Below are 25854 nucleotides of genomic sequence, written 5' to 3' on the forward strand. Positions count from 1 at the left end.
GAGGCCTGGGAGGAGGGTCTGTTTCCCTGCCTCCTCCACTCCTGGAGGGTCTGGCTTTCTCCACTTGTGGCTACGTCACTCGTCCCTGCCTCTGTGGTCCCTCGGCCTCCTCTCCTGTGTGTGTCTCCCACCACCTCTCTCCTGTAAGGACACCTGTGATGGTATTTTGGGCCCACTCGGATCATCCAGGTTAATCTTCTCATGTTTCAATCACATCTGCAAAGTGACTTTCTCCAATAAGGCCACATCCACAGATTCCAGGGACTGGGACCTGGTCTCTCTGGGGGCTGGTGTTCAGCCTGCTCGTGTTAGAGAGGCAGAGCTTTCCAGAAGCTGTGTCTGACGCTTCCTGGCCATCCCAGGGCAGCTTCCCCGCTGAGTACATACTGGATGAGGACGGCCAGGGGAACCTGACCTGCCTGGACAGCAACCACTCTCACTTCATCCTCGTGGACGACGGGACCCACGGCCAGTACGGGGTGGAGATTCCTCTGAGGACCAGGCTGGAGAAGTTCATATCGGAGCAGACCAAGGAAAGAGGAGGTAGGGGAGTTTGCTTTTGAGGGCGCTCGGGCAGAGTGCACAGTGGGCTGGTCAGAGTGTCAGGTACAGCTGGTCACGACCAGGACGTTCAACAGGCCTGGCGCTTGGGCAGAGTGCAGTGGGCTGGTCAGAGTGTCAGGTATAGCTGGTCATGACCAGGACGTTCAACAGGCCTGGCGCTCAGCAGAGAGTGCAGTGGGCTGGTCTGAGTGTCAGGTACAGCTGGTCACGACCAGATGTTCATGGTACTCGGAGCGTCCTCAGAACACACCTGGGTTTCTTTCCCATGTCTCTTTATACTTTGTTCCAGGAGGGTCATCTTCTCTTGCCAGTTTCAGCCAGTGGGAGGGCGGTCTGGGGGGCTGGCAGCTCACCTGTGTGCTCGCAGGTAATAGGCCAACCTGCATTTTTTTTTTTTTTTTTTGAGACAGGGTCTGGAGCGCAGTGGTGTGATCTCAGCTCACTGTAGCCTTGAACTTCTGGGCTCAAGGGGTCCTCCCACCACCCTCCCAAAGTGCTGGGATTACAAGCTTGAACCACTGTGCCTGGCCCTACAATTATTTTAAACCATGATTATGGTCTGGTCTCAGGTTCAGAAATCAGAATGTACGATAGTCAAAACTTAGAATTTGACACCTTTTTCCTCATGGGGGGATGGGATGGGTTTGAGGACGTCGGGAGGTCAAGTGCGGGGTTTTGCACATCACTTGAGGAGGGTTCAAAGAGGAGATGGTGAATGGGAGGTGTCTGACCTGTGCCCGGGTGGCTGGGGTCCCTTGCAAGCTTCCTTGTGCATCGGACTCCCCTGGAGGGCTCCTCACCAGCGCGTGGGCTCTGGCCCCAGGGTCTGATTCAGCAGCTCCAGGTGGGCTGAGAACTTGCATTAGGAGCACGTTCCCTGGTGAGGTTGATGCTGCAGTTCAGGGACCAGGGACCACACTTTGAGCACCCTGCTTGACTAGGACACCCAGGGTAGGATGTGTGGGTGAGTGTGTGAAGACGATGGGCCCATGGGGGGCTCACAGACAGAGTTTGCTGCCTAGGGAAAGGGGTTTCTAAGTCCTTCTCAGGCTCCACTGCTGTTGGGCTGGATGAAGTTCTGGGTGGGGCTGGGCGGATGGACACAGGATGGACGTGCCGCATGCTGCTCCCATCCGCACGTGACAGGTTATGCCCACCTGCTTGGGGCATCAGCTCTGACTGTCCATGGCCCCTCTCCCTCCCTCCCAAGAGAGCAAGCAGGGGTGGATGGGATGCAAGCGAGTGGGGAAGGTGTGGCTGGCGGGGGGCTCTTGAATCTGCTCATTGATGTGGAACAGGCAGGTTCCCTGGGAATGCGGAGCTTTGGCCTTCAATGGCGACTCAGCAGTGGCAAGAGGCCTCCCAGCAGGTGCTTCAGTGTGTGGTTAGGCTGGAGCCGGCAGGGGGCAGGGAAGAGTGCCCCCAGGGCAGGGTCTTGCCCCCCACCTCTGTCCCCTCACTCGGCTCCATGCTTTTTCTAGGCGTGGCCATCAAGATCCCCATCGTGTGCGTGGTGCTGGAGGGCGGCCCGGGCACATTGCACGTGAGTATGGCCGGGTGGGAGGGGGCACGTGTGGGCCTGTCCCACCGCAGGCTGATGACTGTCCAAAAGTGCTTGTCTCAGGACTCAAGACTGTTGGGAAGAGGGCAATGAGCTTGCCCACCAGGAGAAGAGAAAGAGCATCTATGCTGTGTCGGGGCTGTTTCTGGGTGCTGGAGGAGGGTCGGAGGAAGGTGTGTGGGGAAGGAGGCTGGGCTTGGCTGTGACCGGTCCATTGACCAGCATGAAAGGAAAGGGTGGGGCCCCAGGGCCTGGAGTGACTGGGGAGCCTCTGCTCCCAGGACCCGCTGGGGAGGCTGGGGGGTTTCTACAACTCTGCCCCCAAGACTCCTCCAGGAAGCATTTTTCAAAGTACAGGGCCGTGGCCCCCATCCCAGATCCATGGTGCCAGCAGCTGTGTGACCGCAGATGTGGCAGGCAGCTTGAATGCGCTGCTCTGCTGGTCTTCCTTCCTGACCCTAACCCTAACCCTAACCCTAACCGCTTTGTGGCGTGCAGGGTGCGAGGTGACCTCACCTGCTGTAGGAATGTACGAGGACATGTAGCCTGAGAATCTGGAGCAAGAGTGTGGGCTTTTGTGAAGGATGGGATCATAGGCAATGTCTCGTTTATGTTTTATGATTGCAGGAGGTCAAAACAGAGCCTTGGGGGCTTGAGGCTGAACGGGAATCCATAGAACACCGGGTCCCCACTCCCTATGCGTGCCGAGTACCCTTCACGGCTCTCCTGCTGGGGCGGCTGCACCTGCCTCCTTACCCCAGGCTGATGCTCATGCACACGGCAGGGTCCTTCCTGCCAGATAGCTTTGTGGCCAGTCCCTTCCCGAAATCCAGCACACCCTGGAGCCCAGGGGCCCTCCTCATGGCCCTGCTCTTACTGTGGGCTTTTATGAGGTCGGTAACTCCAGGTCCCCTTTGCTGCGAGGCCCTCATGTCTGCGGGTCCATGGGCAAAAATGCTGGGAGTCTTTGATTATGCTGGTGCTGAGGCCTGAGGGGCGCCAGGTGTGCAGCCCCCAGTGTGTTGGGGAAGCTCCCTCTTCCCCCAGAGCAGGGGACGCCACCAAACTAATAAGTGCTTTCAGTGGATCTCGGAGTAGCGTTAGCCATCCCTGCCTTTAGCTGGCCTTGGAGAATTCTCCATTTCAGAAAGCATCGGAGCGAGGCGAGGACCCAGTTCCAGGCTCACACCCCCACCTGCCTTGCAGACCATCTACAACGCCACCACCAACGGCACCCCCTGCGTGGTCGTGGAGGGCTCGGGCCGCGTGGCCGACGTCATTGCCCAGGTGGCCAACCTGCCTGTCTCGGACATCACTGTCTCCCTGATCCAGCAGAAACTGAGCGTGTTCTTCCAGGAGATGTTCGAGGCCTTCACAGAAAGCAGGATTGTCGAGTGGACCAAAAAGGTGAGGCTGACAGGCGCGATGGTCACCAGCATGTGGCTGCTTCACAGAGACACTGTCAGCCTGGTGGGCAGGACCAGGACTCACGGACCGGTGCGGACAACCCACCGGGTCTGAGCGGGTGCCGGAGTGATTTGCAGAGGGCGGGGCACAGGTGGGAAACCTCCTGGCTGGGTTCCGGAGGTCAGACCCCATGACAGCACGTGAAAGGAGGGTGCGAACCTCACCGGCAGCACACCAGGGCGGGCTGGGAACACTGCTGGGCTCAGTGGTGCTGTGAAAAGGGTCTGCTGGATTGGAGGGTGGGAGGCAGGCGCTGGGGAGGCCTCAGCCGAGTCGGGCAGCAGGGCAGCTGCGAGTAATGGTGTGGGTCGCAGGGTCCAGTCCAGATCATAGCCTCACAGGTGAATTAAGGCATGTAGAGTGGCCTCAGGAGGGGCCATTGCCCCAGTCCAGGGGTAGATTTTGGGCGGCCCCTGCCATGACCCCAGCCTCCAGTGGGGGTCAGTTGTGAAGGGCCGTGGTGGGTCAGCCCTGGCCACCCCACCAAGCCCTTGACCCGGGGGGGCGGCCTCCAGAGGAGAGTCCCTCCCCTCCCTGTACCTGCTGGTTCCAGGGTCACCTGACTCAATTCTTGGAGGATTCTTTGCAGGGGTTGGCACTGGGGCCTTTTCATCCGAGTTTCCCAGCAAGCCGGGGCCGGCGGAGCCCTCTGTCTGTGTCTTTCCTGCAGACCCTGGACATCCCCAGGTTCGGAGTGGCTGACATGCGCTTTCCACGGCTCCCACTGTGTTTAATTTGGGCTCTGTGGGCAGTGGTGACCCCCAGCTGCAGGCCACAGGGACACACGTATTTGGCCAGATTGGGTCTGTGGAGAGGGGATTAAAAATGGGCGCCCTCAGGAACCACGGGTGTCGGAAGGGCTGGGTGGAGGTCTTGGCCCCGTTGGCCAATCCAGAAGCAGAGTTTCTGTGACTGGTGATTTGTGGGTGGCACAGTGACCTTGTTTCCTTCTGTGCTTTGTGATGGTCTCAGAGTGACCTTGTTCTGCACAGATGTCTTCTTTTTTTTTTTTTTTTTTGTGAGACGGAGTCTCGCTCTGTCGCCCAGGCTGGAGTGCAGTGGCGCAATCTCGGCTCACTGCAAGCTCCGCCTCCCGGGTTCACGCCATTCTCCTGCCTCAGCTTCTCCGTGCACAGATGTCTTCTGAGAGCGTTTTTGTCCGGCAGGAGAATTACATGATGTAGCTGTAAGCGTCAGATCAGTTTGTGAAAACATCGCGGTCCGGCTATGAGCGGCCGCTCAGCTCCCGAGGTCAGGGCGGCTTTCTGACCTTCCCGGTGCCACTGGGACTTGTCAGGCGGGCCCTGGAGCCCTTTCTCTGCTGGTTGATAAATTATTCAGGCAATTCTCAGAACTGAGTTTAATCTGCTGTTGTTGAAAGGTGCTTGTTTTTAATGCACTCTCCATAGCCAAGCCAAGGCCCTGAAAGTGGTGCTTTCACACTCAGCCGTCAGGCCTCAGCAGGGTCAGTGGGGAGGGGCCCAGCCACGCAGCCAGGGTCAGTGCGCTCCTTTAACACGCCTTCTCAGAGTGTCCGTCTACACTGGGGAGGAGTTGCAGAGCCACCCTCGGGTGCTGCCGCTGGTGGGCGGCCCCGTCAGAGGGGCCCGGGGGGCCTCCCTGCAGGGACTCACAGCTGTGGCCAGGAAGAAGTTGCCCACCTTCGTTCAGCCTTGCCTTTCTCATCTGTCAGGTAGGGGTACTGAGTGCTCGACTCAGATGAGGAAACGGGGCCCTGGTGTCCATATGGGCTCAGACGCTGGGAACTGCTTCACCCTATGAGGACAGGGCGGGCTGAAGTCCAGGAGACTTTTACAGGCTCAGACGCTGGGAGCTGCTTTACTGTATGAGGATGGGGGTGCTGAAAGCCAGGAGACCTTTGGCTGCTGGATGAGGGTGGAGTTTGCCAGGGAGCCCAGGATGTGTTTTGGAGTGGTCACGAAAGCTGGACCCCGAGGGATGGGGCACCGTTGAGGTCTTAGGCATGGAGATGGAGTGTGAGGAGCCCTCCAGGTGAGGGCAGAGTCTATGTGGAGGCAACGGGGCCAGGCTGGGGACGAGGAGAGAAGCAGGGGAAGCCAGGTGTGGCCTGGGGAGCCGGAGGGACAAGGCTGAGGCTTACTTTGGGAGCAGTGGGAGCCATGGGAAGATGCGTTTGTGGAGTTGCCTGCCCTGGACACAGGGGGAAGGCGCTTTAAGGAGGAGTAACTGTAGTAGACATACCTGCTAGGGATGCCATGATGGATGGATGGATGGATGAATGGATGGATGAATGGTGGGTGGGTGGTAGATAGATGGATGGATGATGGGTGGGTGTGTGGATGGATAGATGGAAAGATGGATGGATGAATAGATGGATGGATGGATGGTAGGTGGGTAGGTGGGCATGGATGGATAGATGGGTAGCTAGATGATAGGTAGATTAGATGGATGTATGGATGTATGGATAGATAGACAGATAGGTGATAAAATGGATGGACTGGGCACAGTGGCTCACACTTGTAATCTCAGCACTTTGGGAGGCTGAGGCAGGTGGATCACTTGAGGTCAGGAGTTTGAGACCAGCCTGGCCAATCACATCTGTACTAAAAATACAAACATTATCCAGGCATGGCGGTGGGTGCCTATAATCCCAGCTACTTGGGAGGCTGAGGCAGGAGAATTGCTTGAAGCCAGGAGGCGGAGGTTGCAGTGACCCAAGATCGTGCTACTGCACTCCAGCCTGGGCAGCAGAGCAAAAAGTCTGTCTCAAAAAAAAAAAAAAGATGAATGAATTGATATGATAGATAGATGGATAGATAGATAGTGGGTGGGAGGTAGATAGAAAGATAAGTGGATGGATGAATGGTTGGTAGGTGGGTGTGTGTATGGATGGATGGATGGAAAGATGGATGGATGGATAGCTAGACAATAGATACATGTGGATGGATAGATGGATACATGGATAGATGGATAGGTAGACAGATAGATACATACATATATACATAGATGAAATACACATGGATGGATAGATATATACATGGACGGATAGACAGATTTATAGATAGATAGATAGATTATGTAGATAGATAGATGGGTAGATGCATAGATGGATAGATAGATCAGATTAGGTAGATATACAGATAGATGGATAGATGCATAGATAGATAGATCGATTGATCGATCGACAGATAGATAAGTAGACAGATAGATAGGCAGGTAGGCAGGTGGTGAGGAGTGGCCTGGGCTTAGCAGGAAGGCTAGGAGGAGCAGCCTCGCATGAAGCTGCACTATCGTCAGGGTGAAGATCCGTTGCCCTTGGATTGTGTTTTCCACCCAACAGATTCTCACAAACATGGTGTATTTGGTCCCCATGGATCTTCATCTGCACCATCTAACGCAAGAGGAGATGTGGTGGTGTCCTGGCCACAAGGGCAGACAGGACCCAGGGCTCTGGCCGTGTCCAGGGCCTCAATTCTATGTGTCCTGGAGGAGGCAGGGGTTCAGGAGTCACTGTGTGTCTCACTTAGAAAATGCTTGTTGCAGATCCAAGATATCGTCCGGAGGCGGCAGCTGCTGACTGTCTTCCGGGAAGGCAAGGATGGTCAGCAGGACGTGGATGTGGCCATCCTGCAGGCCTTGCTGAAAGGTGAGGGTCAGGGAACATGGGGACAATGGGGTGGAGGCCAGAATGTGGGCTCTGAGGGCCCTAAGTTCTAGTCTTGAAGCGCCATGATTCTGGGAACCAGAATATTCCTCCTTGGTCAGAAACCCTGGCCAGAGGGCAACTGGCGACGGGCAGGTGGGCGCCTGCCTGTCACCTGATGTTAGAGGTATGAGCTCCTTTATTTGTAACTGGAATCCGAGTGCAGCCTGTGTCATTTTTACCTTTGTGGTGGTCATAATTTCTCATAAAACTTCAGGGTGGAAAGAAAGAGTGCGGAAGTTGCCTCTCTCAACTTCCTGCTTGCTGGCTACTTTAGCTCCTCTGCCTCTGATGCAGGAAAGAGTGTAGAGGCAGAGCAGGGCCTCAGGAATGGTGCGATGGACTCGAGCTGTAGTGGCTTTCTGTGTGACTTCTGTTGCTTAGGCTGGCCCTTTCTCCAGGCCACAAACATCACTGTCCTCTTCTCATGCCACAGGAGAGAAGGCTTATGCCTCCTTCTCTTACCCAGCTGGCACCTGACACTGGGAAGCCTTGGTCTTATATATGCTCCTCCCATCCGATGCTGGGCTTCTCACCCTCCGGGGTTGGAGGCCCCAGGCTGATTCTGAAGGGCTCAGCAGAGTGGGCCCAGGCTGGGATCAGCAGGGAACTTTTGTGATAAAGGGCAGACTTTCATCTTGTTTCTGTGTTGATTTGAGACTCCCCTTATCAAGGACTTGATGTTGTGCATAAAACCTCACACCAACAGCGAGATGATAGACTACATATTAGACCACAGATTAAGTCTTAATTTATCTCTCAATAGATTTAAGATAGATATTATACAAATTATCTTCTCTGACAACAAGATGAACTTAGGAATTAATAAGGATGTAAAAGTGGAAAATTCACCAAGTTGTGGAAACTAAACAACGCTACCTTAAACAGCCAATGGATCAAAGAAGAAATCAAAAGGGAAATCAAGAAACCAATGAAAACAAAAGCACAATATATCAAAGCTTATGGGACATAGCAAAAACAATGCTAATGGAGAAATTTATAGTTATAAATGCTTACGTTAAAAAATAAGATCTTAAACCAACAACCTAACTTTACAACTTAAGTAATTAGAAAAATAAGAACAAATGAAATCCAAAAGTAGCAGAATGAAGGAAATAGTAAAGATTAGAGCAGAGATCAATGACATAAATAATAGAAAATTGCAGAGAAAATCAATAAGGTAAAAAATTGGTTATTTGAAAAGATCAACAAAATTGACACACGTTTAGCTAACTAGACTAAGAAAAAAGAAAGAAGATTCATATTACTAAAATTAGAAATGAAAGTAGGGACATTACTCCTGACTCTACAGAAATAAAAAGGATTCTGTGAACAATTGTATGCCAACAAGTTGGATAACCTAGATGTGTTAGTCTGTTTTATGTGACTAAAACAGAATACCACAGACTAAGTACTTTATAAACTACCTAGTACTCTATAAATCAATCACTGACCATCCTTGCATTCCCAGAGGATGGTCAGCATCTGGCAAAATTGAGGGGCCAACATCTGGCAAGGGCCTGCCTCGTGTCATTCCAGAATGGCAGCACACACATGCCCTTCCAGTGGAAGGCAGAAGGGTAAGGGAGCACACAGACGCATGAAAGAGAGTAAGAAAGCAAGAGGGAGCTAAACTTGCTTTTTATAACAAGCCCACTCTTGCAATAACTAACCCACTCCCAAAATAAGACATTAATCCATTCATGAAGGCTTTGCCCTGTAATGGATCACTTCTATTAGGCCCCACCTCCCAACACTATTATACTGGGGATTACATTTACAACACATGAACTTTGGGGAAAACATTCAGGCCATAGCACTAGATGAAATGAACACATTTCTAGAAGCACAAAACCTACCAAGACTAAATCATAAAAAAATCAAAAGTCTGAATAGACCTATAAGTAGTAAGGAGACTGAATCAGTAATAAAAAATCTCCCCACAAAAGTTTTAAGTCTGATAGCTTTACTGGTGAATTCTACCAAATGTTTAAAGAACTAACACCAATCCTTCTCAAACTTTCCCCAACAATTCCAGAAGGAAAACTTCCTAATTCATTCTTTGAGGCCAGCATTACTCTGATACCAAAGACAGACACTGCAAGAAAACTACAGACCAATATCCATTATGAACATTGATACAAAATTCCTCAACAAAATATTAGCATACAAAATTCAGTAGCATTAACAGGATTATACACTATGACTACATGAGATTTATTCCTGGAATGCAAGGATGGTTCAACATATGAAAATTAATCAATACACCACATTAACAGAATGTTGGGGAAAAAACCATGATTATCTCAACTGATACATTTGACAAAATTTGACACCCTTTCATGGTAAAAACATTCAACAAATTAGAAATAAAAGGAAACTACCTTGATGTAATAAAAGCCATATATGAAAAACTCCCAGTGAATATCATGTTCAATGGTGAAAGACTGGGACATAGCAAAAACAGTGCTAATGGAGAAATTTATAGCTATAAAAGCTTACGTTAAAAAATAAGATCTTAAACCAACAACCTAACTTTACAGCTTAAGTAATTAGAAAAATAAGAACAAATGAAATCTTTTCCTCCAAGATAGAAATAAGGGAAGGATGCATACTTTCACCACTTCTATTCAACATTGCATTGGAAGTTCAAGCCAGAGCAATTAGACAAGAAAAAGAAATAAAGCTTATAAATTGGGAAGGAAGAAGTAGAATTATTTATGTTCACAGATGATATGATTTTTGTATTTGTCCATTTCACACTGCTATAAAGAACTGCCCAAGACTGGGTAATTTATAAAGGAAAGAGGTTAAATTGACTCACAGTTCAGCATGCCTTGGAAGGCCTCAGGAAACTTACAATCATGGTGGAAGATGAAGGGGAAGAAAGGCACTGTCTTCACAAGGTGACAGGAAGGAGAGGTGCCAAATGAAGAAGTAAGAGCCCCTTCTAAAACCATCAGATCTCATGAGAACTTACTATCATGAGAACAGCATAGGGGAAACCGTCCCCACAATCCAACTACCTCCACCTGGTCTCTCCCTTGACACATGGGGATCATAGGGATTATAATTCAAGATGAGATTTGGGTGGGGACACAGAGCCTAACCATATCAATTTTCTGTGCAGAAAACCATAAAGATTCCACAACATACCCCTGAACTAAGAAATGAATTCAGCAAAGTAGCAGGACACAAAATCAATACACAAAAATCTTCTGCATTTGCTGGGTGCGGTGGCTCACGCCTGTAATCTCAGCACTTTGGGAGGCTGAGGCGGGCAGATCACAAAGTCAGGAGATCGAGACCATCCTGGCTAACATAGTGAAACCCTGTCTCTACTAAAAATACAAAAAATCAGCTGGGGGTGGTGGCAAGCGCCTGTAGTCCCAGCTACTCAGGAGGCTGAGGCAGGAGAATGGTGTGAACCCAGGAGGCAGAGCTTGCAGTAAGCTGAGATCACGCCACTGCACTCCAGCCTGGGTGACAGTGAGACTCCGTCCCCTCACCCCCTGCAAAAAAAAAAAAATCTGCTGCATTTCTATACACTAAAAATGAATAATCAGAAAAGGAAATTGTGAAAACAATTCTATTCACAGTAGCATCAAAAGGAAAAAAATACTGAGTAATTAATTAAACCAAGGGGGTGAAAGACTTGTACAATGAAAACTGTTAAACATTGCTGAAAGAAATGAAAGAAGACATAAATAAATGGAAAGACATCCCATGTTCATGAATTGGAAGCCTTAATATTGTTAAGATGTCAATACTAGTCAAAGAAATCTACAGATCCAATGCAATTCCTATCAAAACCCCAGTGATTTTTTTTTTTTTGCAGAAATAGGAAAGCCCATCCTAAAATTCATGTGGAGTCTAAAGGGATCCCAAACAGCCAAAATAATTTTGAAAGGGAAGAACAAAGATGGAAGACTCACACTTTCTGATTTCTAAACTCACTACAAAGCTATAGTAATCAAAACAGTGTGGTAATGGTGTAAAGAAAGACATAGAGGGCTGGGTGTGGTGGCTCATGCCTGTAATCCCAGCACTTTGGGAGGCCAAAGTGGGCTGATTGCTTGAGCTCAGGAGTTTGAGACCAGCCCAAGCAACATGGTGAAACCCTGTCTCTATAAAATCTAAAAGCTGGGCAAGGTGGTTCATACTTGTAGTCCCAGCTGCGTGGGAGGTTGAGGGGAGAGGATCACTTGAGCCCAGAAGGTTGGGGCTGCAGTGAGCTATGATAGTATCACTGTACTCCAGCCTGGGCAACGGAGCAAGACCCTGTCTCAAAAAAATCCCAAAAAGATATGGAGACCAATGGAATAGAATAGTGAGCCCAAAAATAAACCCTCACATATATGGTCAAATGATATTTGACAGGAATGCAAAAATCATTGAGAGGGACAGTCTTTTCAACAAATGATGCTGGAAAACCTGGATATCCACATGTCAAAGAATCAAGTTAGACCCTTACCTAACACCATATACAAAAACTAACTCAAAGTAGATCAAGGACTTCTGAATATAAGACCTAAACTCTTAGAAGAAAGCACAGGGCAAAAACTTCATGACAAAGGATTTGGCAGTGGTTTTTTGGCCATGACACCTAAGGCACAGGAAACAAAAGAAAAAATAGATAAATTGGGCTTTATGAAAATTAAATAATTTTGTTCATCAGAAGATATTATCAACAGAGTAAAAAGGCAACCCATGGAATGGGAGAAAATATTTGCAAATCATACATATGGTAAGGGATTGGTATCCAGAACATATAGAGAACTCCTATAACTCAACAATAAAAAAAAACACAATTCAAAAATGGGCAAAGGACTTAAATAGACATTTCTGTAAAGAAGACGTACAAATGGCCAATAAGCACATGAAAAGATGCTCAGCATCACTAATCATTAGAGAAATGCAGACCAAAACTAAGAGATAATCATTTCAAACACATTAGGATAGCTACTATAAAAAAGAACAGAAAATCACAAATGTTGGCCAGTGTGTGGAGAAACTGGAACCCTTGTGCACTGCTGGTGGATATGTAACATGGTGTAGCTGCCGTGGAAAACAGGATGACAGTTCCTTAAATATTTAAAAATACAATTCCTGTATGATCCAGCTATTCCACTTCTAGACATATATGCCACTTCCCACCCCCAAATTTAAAGCAGGGTCTGGAAGAGATATTTGTATACTCATGTTCATAGCTGCATTATCCACAATAGCTAAAAAGTGGAAGCAGCCCAAGTGTCCATTGACAGAAAAATAGATAAGCAAAATGTGGTCTATTCCTACAATGGAATATTACTGAGCTTTAAGAAGGAAGGAAATTCTGACACATGCTGCAACATGGATGAACCTTGAAGACACGTTAAGTGAAATAAGCCAGTCACAAAAGGAAAAATACTATATGATTCCACTTACATGAGGTCCCTGGAGTAGTCAAATTCATGGAGGCAGAAAGTAGAATGGTGAATGCCAGGGTCTGGGGGAGAGGCGAATGGGGAGTTAATGTTTAATGGGGATAGAGTTTTAGTTTCCAAGATAAAAAGATATATGGAGAAGGACAGTGATGATGGCTGCACAACATTATGAATGTACTTAAGACCAGTGAACTGTACGCTTAAAAATATTTGGCTGGGTGAGCTGGCTCATGCCTATAATCCCAGCACTTTGGGAGGCTGAGGTGGGAGGATCACTTGAGCCCAGCCTAGGCAACATAGAGAACCCTGTCACTACAAAGAAATAAAAAAAAAACTAGCCAGGCGTGATGGCGCACACCTGTACTCTTAGTTACTCAAGAGGCTGAGCTGGGAGGATTGCTTGAGCCCAGGACGTTGAGGCTGCAATAAGCCTTATGATTATAAATATGATCACAGCACTGTGCTCCAGCCTGGGTGACAGAGTAAGACCCTGTCTCAAAAACAAAAACAAATCAACCCAAAAAGTTAAGATGGTAAATTTTATGCTACATGTATTTTACCACAATTTAAAAGCATAATGAATTTTAAAATATTAACTTTATGAAGGTTCAGCTTAGAGACAATAAGCTCCCCCAGTTCTAAATGTACTGTATAACAAGCCTAGACACCGTGACCCACCACAGTCTCCACACAGGACATCTCCCCTACCCTGAATGTTCCCTCATGGCCCTTTGTAGTTAAGCCTCCCTCCAGCCTGGCTCTGGAAATCATCTGTCTGCTTTCTGTCACTCTAGATTAGTTTTGCCCATTTTAGAACGTCACATGAATGAAATCATACATGATACATTCTTTCACGTCTTGTTTCTTTTGCTCAGTGCATTGTTTTTGAGATTCATCCATGTTGTTGCATGTGTCAGAGCTTTGTTCTTTTTTGTCTGTGAAGGAGTATCCTATTGTGTGAATACACCACAGGTTGTTTTTCCGTTCATCTGTTGGTGTGGATTTAGGTTGTTTCCAGTTTGGGGCTATTATGAATAAAGCTGCTATTTGTCTTCATTTCTCCTGGGTCAATATCTAGGAGTGGAATTACTGGCCTTTATGGTAAGTGTATGTTTCACTTTGTAAAAAACTGACAAACTTTTCTGAAAAGATTGCATTCCTTTTCCTGTGTGCTGGCAATGGATGAGCGTTACCCTACATCCTTGCCCACACTTGGTGTTGTCAGTCTTTTAAACTGTAGCCATCCTAGTGGGTATGAAGTGACATCTCGTTGTGGTTTGAATTTACATTTCCCTGAGGACTACTGATGTGGAGCATCGTTTCAAGGACTTTTTGGCCATTTGCCTCTCCTCCTTCTGAAATGTCTTTCAGATCTCTTGTCTATTTTTATTTGATTATTTGTCTTCCAGTTTTCAATTTTTAAGAGTTATTTGTATATTCTGATACAAATCCTTTGTCAGATATTATTTTCTCATGGTGTGTAGTTTGCTTTCATATTTTCTTCAAGATGTCTTTGAAGAGCAGGAGGCTTAAATTTTTTTTTTTTCTTTTTTTTTGAGATGGAGTCCTGCTCTGTTGCCCAGGCTGGAGTGCAGTGGCGTGATCTCGGATCATTGCGAGCTCCGCCTCCTGGGTTCATGCCATTCTCCTGCTTCAGCCTCCCAAGTAGCTGGGACTACAGGCGTCCACCACCACACCTGGCTAATTTTTTGTATTTTTAGTAGAGATGGGGTTTTGCTGTGTTAGCCAGGATGGTCTCGATCTCCTGACCTCATGATCTGCCCACCTCAGCCTCCCAAAGTGCTGGGATTACAGGCGTAAGCCACCGCGCCTGGCCAATTTAATCAATTTTTCTTTATGGTTCATGTTCTTTGCGTCATAGCTAAGAGATCTCTGCCCATCCCAAGGTTGCAGATATTTTCTTCTGTTTTCTGATGGCAGCTTTGTAGATATAGCCTTTATGTTTGGGCCTATGAACTGCTTCAGGTTGATTCTTATGTATGGTGTGAGGTAAGGGTCAAAGTTCTTTCTTCTTTTTCCCCAAATAACAACCCATGTTTTAAAAAGTTAAACCAGAAAGGGAGCACAGAAACTACTTGAGCAAAATAACTTGTCCTGAGAACCAGTGAGGTGGTTGTTACTGTTGAACATTTACAGGCAGTTGAGGCAGGAAAGGAAATGTGATGGCTTCCGAGTCCTGAGTTTTGGATGTTAGTGTAAGATGCCTGCCCTCCAGAGACCTATGTCTTCTTAAAACAGGGAGGCCTTTTTCTTGCTCACTGCCCACCTGTCGCTCAGGGGCCAGGGCATGGCCAGGAGGAGGGCAGGGGAAACAGGGGTGAGTGGACGTGATGACCAAAGCTCCAAAATTCACTGATTCTGACCCGAAATGGAATGTGCTTTTGCAAGGCTGTGTGTATGGGAGGAGGTCACTGGGTGCTGCGCCTGTCACTTTGAATTGTTGAGAGGCAAGGGCTCATGACACATCCCTGACTCTGACGTCATTTCCCTGGAGGGAAATGGCTTTGAGCCCCAGATCGAGGCCCAATGTGTACTTGTTCATCTGCAGCCTCACGGAGCCAAGACCACTTTGGCCACGAGAACTGGGACCACCAGCTGAAATTGGCAGTGGCATGGAATCGCGTGGACATTGCCCGCAGTGAGATCTTCACGGATGCGTGGCAGTGGAAGGTAAGTCTTCCAGAGCACCCCGTGGAGGGGCCCACTGGGCCCACATGCATTGCACCACGGAAGCAAGGGCAGGCAAAGGTCGCATTGTCTGGATCCCAGCCCTTCCCTTGAGGGTGGGTGACCTGGGCAGCTTTCATCCGCCCCAGGTTGGGGACAACAGCAGCCCCCATCTCCAGGGCCTTTGAGATCAGGATGACGTGGGGTGATGACCAAAAGCAACCATCACCGCACGATGTTTGCTCTCAGCCTTCAGATCTGCACCCCACGATGACAGCTGCACTCATCTCCAACAAGCCTGAGTTTGTGAAGCTCTTCCTGGAGAACGGGGTGCGGCTGAAGGAGTTCGTCACGTGGGACACCTTGCTCTACCTGTACGAAAACCTGGAGCCCTCCTGCCTATTCCACAGCAAGCTGCAGAAGGTGCTGGCGGAGGAGCCCGAGCGCCTGGCTTGCGCGCCCGCGGCGCCCCGCCTGCAGATGCACCACGTGGCCCAGGTGCTGCGGGAGCTGCTGGGGGACTTCACACAGCCGCTTTACCCCCGGCCCCGGCACAGCGACCGGCCGCGGCTCCTGCTGCCAGTGCCGAACATCAAGCTCAACGTGCGTGCTGGTAACGGGGCCCAACCTGGCCTCGCCCGCGCGGGCTACTATGTTCTTAGAGCTCTCTGTTTTTAAAATTAGCTTTTATTTTTATTAGAAAAGACACACGCTCTATCTTAGGCTGCTTGGGCTGCTGTAACAAAATTCCACAGACAGGGCAGAAACTACCAGTTTATTTTCTCGAAATTCTGGAGGCCCAAAGTCCCAGATTAAGGCACGAGCAGGGCTGGCTTCTGGCCAGCGCCTCTTCCTGCTTGCACGTGGCTGCCCTCTTGCTGTGTCTTCACATGACAGACAGAAAAGTCTCTGGTGCCACTTCCTCTTCTTTTTCTTTTATTTATTTATTTATTTATTTTTTTGAGACAGGATCTCTGCCACCCAGGCTGGACTGCAGTGGCACGATCTGGGCTCACTGCAACCTCCGCCTCCCGGGTTCACGCCATTCTCCTGCCTCAGCCTCTTGAGTAGCTGGGACTACAGGCGCCCGCCACCACGCCCGGCTAATTTTTTGTATTTTTAGTAGAGACGGGGTTTCACTGTGTTAGCCAGGATGGTCTCGATCTCCTGACCTCGTGATCCGCCCGCCTTGGCCTCCCAAATTGCTGGGATTACAGGCATGAGCCACTGTGCCAGCCCGGGTATGGCTTGGTTTTATACATTCACAATCTGTGCTTCTTAAGTCCACTGTGTTTATTTAAGACACTCAGTTGAAATATGCTTAGGAAGGTCCAAAGCAGAAGCTCAGGCTTATCTGTACCTGTGGTTTAGGAAGAAAAACACATTTCTTTATAATGAAAAACCTTCAGGAAATTTCTAGGATCACTTGAGGTGTGTTTTGTACGGTATGCGATGTGGGAGACGGTTTTTTTTCTACTGCTGGGGAGTGTTTCCCAGCTACCTGAGTATGCGTTTCCTGGTCCGGGGAAAAGCCTAGCCATGTAGGGAGCTGGGTCTGGGTGAGGTGCCCTGTCCTTGCTCATGAGTGAGCCTTGTTGCCCCCCTGGCAGATCTTTCCTAGTGGCCTTTCTGCCACAGACACTGCAGGAGAGTCCCTCAGGGAGAAGACAGTCACTGACCTATTAACACACTCCACTGTGGTAGAATTTTGCTTTGTTGAAAGCAGCTTTGATGCCATCAGATAAGACTGGGGAACCTTGAAGTGCCTGGCATGAAACAAGAGTCTACAAATGTTGGTAAAGGAGTTAGATGGGTATTTCACTTTCTAGATATCTCCAAAACAGTGTTTTAAAAAACTTCCGTGTGCATAAGAATGATCTAGGGTGTTGCTGAAAATGCAGGTTGTAGTTCTCCAGGGACAGTGAGATCCTGAGAAGGTCGGGGCTGGGGTCAGGGCCTGCACCTCAGACAGGCTCCGCCAGTGACTCTGAGCCAGGGGGGCCCGGCTGGGGCTCTGACAGTCCACTGCTCACCAGGTGCAGGGAGTGAGCCTCCGGTCCCTCTACAAGCGTTCCTCAGGCCATGTGACCTTCACCGTGGACCCCATCCGCGACCTTCTCATTTGGGCCATCGTCCAGAACCGTCAGGAGCTGGCAGGAATCATCTGGGCTCAGGTAATAAGACCAGCTTCTCAGCAGACACAGCTATAGGCCAGCGGCCAGCTGGGCAGCGTGGCTGGGGAGCCTGAGGCCAAGTGCTGTGGAGGCCGTGGAGGGGCGTGGAGGCTGTGGAGGGGCGTGGAGGCCGTGGAGGGGTGTGGAGGCCGTGGAGGGGTGTGGGCGTCTCCAACACCGGGAAGGACTTGGGGAACCTGGAGGTGGAGAACAAAGAACTTAGCTCTAGGCAGGAAAGGAATTTTTTTTTTTTTTAAAGACGGAGTCTTGCTCTGTTGCCCAGGCTGGAGTGCAGTGGCACGATCTCGGCTCACTGCAACCTCCGCCTCCCGTGTTCAAGCGATTCTCCTGCCTCAGCCTCCTGAGTAACTGGAACAACAGGCATGTGCCACCACGCCTGGTTAATTTTTTATATTTTAGAAGAGATGGGGTTTCACCATATTGGCCAGGCTGGTCTCGAACTCCTGACCTCATGATCCGCCTGCCTCAGCCTCCCAAAATGCTGGGATTACTGGCGTGAGCCACTGTGTCCGGCCCAGGAAAGGAATTTTTAAATTAAAAGTTCTGCTAAAAAAAACTGGTTCTGTGGTTATGTCCAGGGCCAAGTCTCGCTGGGCACGCACAGGCCGGGTGGTGCCACCCTCTACAGCTCACACGGGTTCCGATGGGGGCTGGTGCATGTGCTGGGCATGTGCTGTCCATTAGGCTTTGCAGGGCAAGCAGACCCCTCCCACAGGCCATGCAGGAGCCTGGGCCATCAGAGGTTGTGTATTGACTGGGGTAGGGCTTAAATTGTCTGTATAGATGTGGTCACACACAGTGATTGCCCAGTGGCCCGCGCTGTCCCCGGGCCTTGTTTTCATCACCTGGGGCAGTGTGTTGGGTTCCTCAGGCTGGGTTGAGCCTGGCTCTTTAGAGTCTCACGGTGGCTCCTCTGGTCCCCAGAGCCAGGACTGCATCGCAGCGGCCTTGGCCTGCAGCAAGATCCTGAAGGAGCTGTCCAAGGAGGAGGAGGACACGGACAGCTCGGAGGAGATGCTGGCGCTGGCGGAGGAGTATGAGCACAGAGCCATCGGTGAGCTCTGCTGGGCACGGGCTGCAGGCCATGGCTCAGCCATGCATGCCCTCACTGGGGTCCCTGTCCCTGGGTCTCAGCCATGCACACCCTCACCTGGAGTTCCTGTCCCTGGGTCTCAGTCCCATGTGCCCTCACCCTGGGGTCTTTGTCCCTGGGCCTCAGCCCTGCACGCTCACCCTGGGGTCCTCATCCCAGAGTCTCGGCCCTGTAACCACCCAGTGGGTTCGTCTTGCCTGCTGCTCAGATAGAGCCCATTTGTTAAGACAGCGAGATTGCAATAGAGAACGAGTTTAATTCACAGAGCCGGCTGAATGGGATGCTGGAGTTTCATCACCCAAATCAGTCTCGCTGAACATTTGGAGCCCTTTTTTTTTTTTTTTTTTGAGATGGAGTCTTACTCTGTCGCCCAGGCTGGAGTGCAGTGGCACAATCTCGGCTCACTACACCCTCTGCCCTCTGGATTCAAGCGGTTCTCCTGTCTCAGCCTCCCGAGTAGCTGGGATTACAGGTGCATGCCGCCACACCTGGCTAATTTTTGTATTTTTAATAGAGACGGGGTTTCATCATATTGGTCAGGCTGGTCTCGAACTCCTAACCTCAGATGATCCACCCACCTCGGCCTCCCAAAGTGCTGGGATTACAGGCGTGAGCCACCATGCCTGGCAAGACTGGGATTTTTTAAGGATAATTTGGTGGGTAGGGGGCCAGGCAGTGGGGAGTACTGATTGGTTGGGCCAGAGATGAAATCACAGCGGCTCAAAGTGGGTTCTTCTCACTGTCTGCTATGCATGATCACAGCAGGTTGAAGTGGATTCTTCTTGCTGTCTGCTGTTCCTAGTGGGTAGAAGTAGGTTCTTCTCGCTGTCTATTGTTCCTGATCACAGGGGTCGAAGTGGGTTCTTCTCGCTGTCTGCTGTTCTGGGTGTGGACACAGAACTGGTTGGGCCAGATCTCCAGTCGGGGTGGTGTCAGGGATGCATCAGAATGCAGGCTTTCAAAATACCCTGGGTTTTCCAATAGTGATGTTACTCCTAGGAAGAGTTGGGGAGGTTTGGAATCTTGTGGCCTCTGGCTGCATGACTCCTAAACTGTAATTTCTAATTTGTGGCTACTTCGTCAGTCTTACAAACGCAGACTGCTCCCAGGCAAGAAGGGGGTTCGTTTCGGGAAATCTTTGTTTGGAAGTTAAACTATAAACGAAGTTCCTCTCAAAGTTAGTGTGGCCTATGCCCAGGAATGGACGAGGGCAGCTTGGAGGTTAGAAGCAAGAGGGCTCAGTGATTATGATCTGCTGCTCTGATGGGGCTCTGATGTCTCTGCCCAGGGGTCTTCACCGAATGCTACAGGAAGGACGAAGAGAGAGCTCAGAAACTGCTCACCCGCGTGTCTGAGGCCTGGGGGAAGACCACCTGCCTGCAGCTCGCCCTGGAGGCCAAGGGCATGAAGTTTGTGTCTCACGGGGGCATCCAGGTGACCTCCCAAGGGCTCCTTCCAGAAACAGACGCCTGTGGTGCCTGCAGGGTGGACACAGCCTCCTGTTTGTGCAGTTGGCATGCACACTCACACAGGCTTCAGGGCCCTCAGCAGCTCGGGGACAGTGCCTGACCCCTCGGCCACCTGCTCCAGGCTCTGGCCTCCCATTTTGCAGATGGGGGAAACTAAGATGAAGCAAAAGCAGGAGCTGGTGGCCATGGAGGTCGCAGTTCACCTCCCCATGGATGTTCCTACCTGAGAGCTGCAGGCAGAAGCCCAGGTGGCTCTGGGAACGGCGTCCGCCCTCTCTCCCTGGAGGGATAAGTGGGACACGGCGTGTCTCCCTGGAGCAGCAAGGGCTCCCAGGCATGGCTGCCCTCAGCATCGCCCTAGCACCCCCGGCAAGGCCTGGCTCACAGCGAGTGCCCCTTGCACGCTGGCCTTCCTTGGAGCTCCGAGCTATTGCCAAGTCCATGAGCTCCCATTGTGTCCTGGGCTGTGCCAGGCCTAGGGAGGCCTGGGGAGGGGTCCTGTCCCCCACCGCAGAGCTCAGAGGGGCCAGTGCTCTACAGCTTGCAACTGCGGGGCCTTTGAAGTCAGCAGAGATGAGGTCCCTTAGCTTGAGGTCGGGTGAAAGGCGGGATTGGGCACCCAAAGCCCCAGGGCAAGCTGTGTCTTCACCACTTTCTGCTGTGAGACTGCAGGCCAGCTCTGTCCACTAGGCACCCCGAGTCCTCAGCAGACAGCTGACGGGCACCATCTGGGGCACAGGGCTGGGCACCGCTGTCCTGAGACTGCCCCCATCCGCAGGCCTTCCTGACCAAGGTGTGGTGGGGCCAGCTCTCCGTGGACAATGGGCTGTGGCGTGTGACCCTGTGCATGCTGGCCTTCCCGCTGCTCCTCACCGGCCTCATCTCCTTCAGGTGCTGCAGGGCTGCGGGGCTGTGGGACTGTGGGGCTGCGGGACTGCGGGGCTGTGGGGCTGTGGGACTGTGGGGCTGCGGGACTGTAGGGCTGCGGGGCTGTGGGAGGGGCTCCTGGGGGCTCCGGATCTTCCCTAGATCCCCTCGCTGGGAGCAAGTCACGTGTCCTCAGAATTGTCCCCGGATCCTGGGGCCATAGAGATGGGGGTGGGAAGCAGAGCAGGGCCCCACGTACTGGAAGCATCTGCCCTGCCCCAGCCCCAGCACTGATCTCATGTTGCTGGTTAGCCTGTCCCTCGGCCACAGCAGCCTGGGGTCAAGGAGGCCGGGAAAGATGGTCTCCTGCTCCTGCCGGCACTGCAGACCTAAGCCAGTCTGGGGCGCGGGCAGTTAGTGCAGGTCTGGGATGCAGGCAGCGAGCTACGGCTGAGTGCCTCCCTGTCCTCGCAGCCACAGAGCCTGTATTGATGGCATTGCTTTCCCTTCTGAAGGAGGAGGACATGGCTGGCTATGGTTGAAGACCTGGCCTGGCCTGGTGTCCCCACCTGCACCTCCTCAGAGGCTTGCTGGGGCTTTGCGGGGTCTGCTGTGTTTTACTGAGGGCTGGATGGAGGCTCAGGGTCTCCTGGGAGTCAGGGCAGATTCAAGACCCCAGCGAGGTGGCTGAGCCCCTTCTGCAACCCACAGGCCACAGTGCCCGCCTCCTTCCCTTTCTCTTCACGGCCAGGATGGGTACCTGAGTGCTCAGGAATCCTGGTGGGAAACTGAGGCAGGGAGGAGCGGCTCAGGTGTCCTAAAGCAGTGCTGGCTCCTCCCCTGCTGTCCCGAGGATGGCAGAGCCGTGTCACTGATGGCCGCCTCTGCTCCCGTTCCAGTGGCCCTGGGATAGGGACCTGGGATCAGGGCACACCACAGGGGGAGTGTGGTCAGCCCTGCCCCCACTGAGGATGGCAAGGAAAGCCTGTCCCCATTTACGGGAGGGTGACCAAGGCCTGAGCGCCCACTGAGCACCGGGAGCTCTGAAGCTGGGGCCCTCCCAAGGCTGGGCTTGGGGCAGGCTGGGCCTCCCTGTGTGCAGCCATGAGGGTCATGGCCATGGGCAGGGCGTCAGTGGGCATCCCTGTGTCCTCACTTTGCTGGGCTGTGGGGTCCAGCCCCACCCCGGTGACTGCGTGTGGCGCTCCCAGGCTGCGCTGTGCCGGCTCTGTCTGTAGCTGCCGTTATGGCCCTGGATCCCTGAGTGATTTTGCCCCTAAAAGCACATCTCTCTGAGGGGCACGGGGGATCATGGGGTGGCCAAGGCCTGTGGAGGTCAGGACTCTGGCCCTGGCGGTCACTGTGCGCTGCGACGGCCACAGGGAGAAGAGGCTGCAGGAGGTGGGCACCCCCGTGGCCCGCGCCCGTGCCTTCTTCACCGCGCCCGTGGTGGTCTTCCACCTGAACATCCTCTCCTACTTCGCCTTCCTCTGCCTGTTCGCCTACGTGCTCATGGTGGACTTCCAACCTGTGCCCTCCTGGTGCGAGTGTGCCATCTACCTCTGGCTCTTCTCCTTGGTGTGTGAGGAATTGCGGCAGGTACAGCCCCACCCGCTTTTCCACGCCCCAGCCCGGGGCCACCCACCTGGCTGCATTCTCATAGGGGACCCAGGGCTTAGAGCCCACCCCATCTAGCCTGCCCAGCTCCCTGCAAGCTGAGCAGAGCCGGTGTTTCCTCCCCAAAATGGGTGGCTGGGGCCCTGCCCTCCAAGCCCCTCCCTCCTCATGCCCCCTGCGCCTGCTTCCCTGCTTTCCCTCGGCCCAGACATCCTTCCCTCCTGGAGACCGGCTGAGCAGCTCAAGGTGGATGCCCTGACCTTGTGGACTATGAATGAGTGTGTCCCTTCCTCCAGGAAGAGCAGTGCAAGGTGTGGGGTCCCTAAGACCCCTCTCACATTCAATAACGAGCCAGAAGGACCCACAGATGCTGGGGAGTGGCAATGCTCACTTACGGTTTCTTAAGCAAAAGTCTACAGACTAAACCAGCCAGGGGGAGGGACGCAGCTGCATCCAGGACAGCTCTGAGCCCAGGGAGGTGTGGGTGGCACTCCATCCTCCCAGTGATGATGTGTGGCCTCATGCGTGGAGGCACGGTCCCCAGGGAGGCTCACGGGCCTTGGTGTCTACTGGAGGTCAGTCACAGAGGCGCGGCTGACACCACATGGTTGACCTCAGTCTCCAGCCCTCCAAAGGTCAAACTGAAAACTGCCTAGGGCCCCACCCCAAATCACACTGTGGGACCACCTGGCATGGCCCAGGCCCCAGGAACAAAGACACCCTCATCAGGCGGACATTCCAAGGGCTCAGAGGCTACCTCCCTGGAGCTGGGCGAGGCCAAGCTGCCCTCCAGGTGGGGCGAATCCCTTACTGTGTGGGGTCTTCACTGTGCCCTCGCGGTGCTTGCACCTGCTGGCAGCCAGTGAATGGGAACTAGGTCCATGGGACCCTCAGGGCAGTGGTGAGGGGGTGGGGTTGGCCCACGGGGCAGTGGTCCTGGCTTAGACTCATCTCTGCTCTCTAACCTTGCTGGACCACCAGGCCCCCAGTTAGAAAGCAGTGTGCACTCTGTAAACACCACTGCCTGCTGGGGCCCTGGGGGAGGCACCGGCGTCCCCAGGAAGGAAGATCAGGTCCAGGACTCGGCGGGGCCTGGGAGCTGTGCTGTGGCCCTGGCTCTGCTGGGCTCTCCTTGGCCCTCCTCTTGCCACATGTCTTCTGCCACCAGACCCTCTCTATGAGGGGCCAGAGGCCTCCATGCACCCCCAGCCCCAGCCCCATGGGCAGCAGCCTGAGAGCAGAGGGGGCACTTCCTTCTCCCTGCATCTGTCTGTGATCTGGGGAGGGCCCTGGTTGGTCCTGCTGGTCACCTGCCCCACCTGTCCAACTGCTGGGTCCTGGGGCCTGGGGCTAGGGAGGGTGTGGGGACTCCTGCCAAGTAGGCCAAAGGGGGGCTCCCACAGCCCCTGTCAGGGTCCTGCACTCTTGGCCTGCTGAAGAAGCAGTGTGGCCCCTGACAGAACAAAGATCCTTGTGGGAAGGCAGCTGGCACCTGACATTGAGGAGGGGGCTGCTCCAACACACACACACACACACACACACACACACACACACGTGCACACACATGCATACACATACAGGTACATGCACACAAATGCACACACAAATACATAGGCACACATACATGCATATGCACACATACATACATGCGTATGTACACATATACACATACATGAACACAGCACATGCATATGCACACATACATGCATATGTACACATATACACATACACACATGAACACAGCACATGCATAGGCACACATACATGCATATGCATACACACATACATGCACACATGCACACACATGCACACACACATACATGCACACATACACATGCATACACACGTATGTATGGACACACGCATATAGAGATGCACACACATGCACACACGCATACACATACACATGCATACACACAAATATACACACAGATAAATACATGTATACATACATGCACACATGCATACACATACATGCATACACATACACATTACACACGTGCATACACACAAATATACACATACACACATACACATGCACACACATACACACATACACAGCACACAAATGCATACACACGTACACAATATACACAGGTACATATATGCACACATACATGCACACACACGTATATACACATACATGCACATACATACACAAATATATGCATCACACAAGCACGTATACACATACACACATGAACAAACACGTACACACATACACATATACACAAGCACATACATATGCACACATACATGAACATACACATGAACACACATACATACACATATACACACATGTACACAACATACAAATACACATACACACGCAGACATACATATACACATACATGCACACACGCATGCATACATAATACATGCACACATGTATGTGCATACAAATACATGCACACACACAGAATGCACGCATACATACACAGTGCACACATACGTGCACACATGCATATTCACACACATACACACATACATGCAGAATATATGTACATACACATATATGCACACACAGGTGCTGAGTGAGCAGGGGGCCGGGGTAGCTGCTGCCAGCACTACTCTGCATTGTTCCTCCATGTCCTGTTCCCATCTCCCTCACTGACCCAGCTCTCTTCAGATCAGAACCAATGTTCGGATTTGCTGACCATGATGATAGCGTCAGTGGCAGTGATGATACTGGTAGTGATGATAGTGACAGTGATGATAGTGGTAGTGATGATAGTGGTAGTGATGATAGTGGTAGTGATGATAGTGACAGTGATGATAGTGACAGTGATGATAGTGGTAGTGATGATAGTGATAGTGATGATAGTGACAGTGATGATAGTGGTAGTGATGATAGTGACAGTGATGATAGTGGTAGTGATGATAGTGACAGTGATGATAGTGATAGTGATGATAGTGACAGTGATGATAGTGATAGTTATGATAGTGATAGTGATGATAGTGACAGTGATGATAGTGGTAGTGATGATAGTGATGATAGTGGTAGTGATGATAGTGACAGTGATGATAGTGGTAGTGATGATGGTGATAGTGACAGTAATGATAGTGGTAGTGATGATAGTGGTAGTGATGATAGTGACAGTGATAGTGACAGTGATGATAGTGATGATAGTGGTAGTGATAGTGACAGTGATGATAGTGACAGTGATGATAGAGACAGTGATGATAGTGGTAGTGATGACAGTGACAGTGATGATAGTGACA

General features: G+C 51.3%; 1 protein-coding gene across 3 annotated transcripts in view; it reads left to right on the forward strand.

The window, feature by feature from the left end:
• Positions 1-25854, forward strand: part of TRPM2 (transient receptor potential cation channel subfamily M member 2) — a 101105-nt gene that overhangs the window by 27229 nt on the left and 48022 nt on the right. For 2 of the 3 annotated variants that reach the window (XM_030806267.1, XM_030806268.1), the window contains exons 7-17: positions 363-543; positions 2046-2107; positions 3332-3532; positions 7118-7220; positions 15273-15394; positions 15641-15994; positions 17428-17565; positions 18511-18640; positions 19968-20113; positions 20927-21039; positions 22398-22614. In XM_030806267.1, the coding sequence (XP_030662127.1) occupies positions 363-543; positions 2046-2107; positions 3332-3532; positions 7118-7220; positions 15273-15394; positions 15641-15994; positions 17428-17565; positions 18511-18640; positions 19968-20113; positions 20927-21039; positions 22398-22614 (1767 nt within the window). Of the gene's footprint in view, positions 1-362; positions 544-2045; positions 2108-3331; positions 3533-7117; positions 7221-15272; positions 15395-15640; positions 15995-17427; positions 17566-18510; positions 18641-19967; positions 20114-20926; positions 21040-22397; positions 22615-25854 lie in introns of those variants that run through there. The other variant, XM_030806269.1, reaches the window with a different exon arrangement.

Source organism: Nomascus leucogenys, chromosome 25 (genome assembly GCF_006542625.1).
Source record: "Nomascus leucogenys isolate Asia chromosome 25, Asia_NLE_v1, whole genome shotgun sequence".
NCBI lineage: Eukaryota > Metazoa > Chordata > Mammalia > Primates > Hylobatidae > Nomascus > Nomascus leucogenys.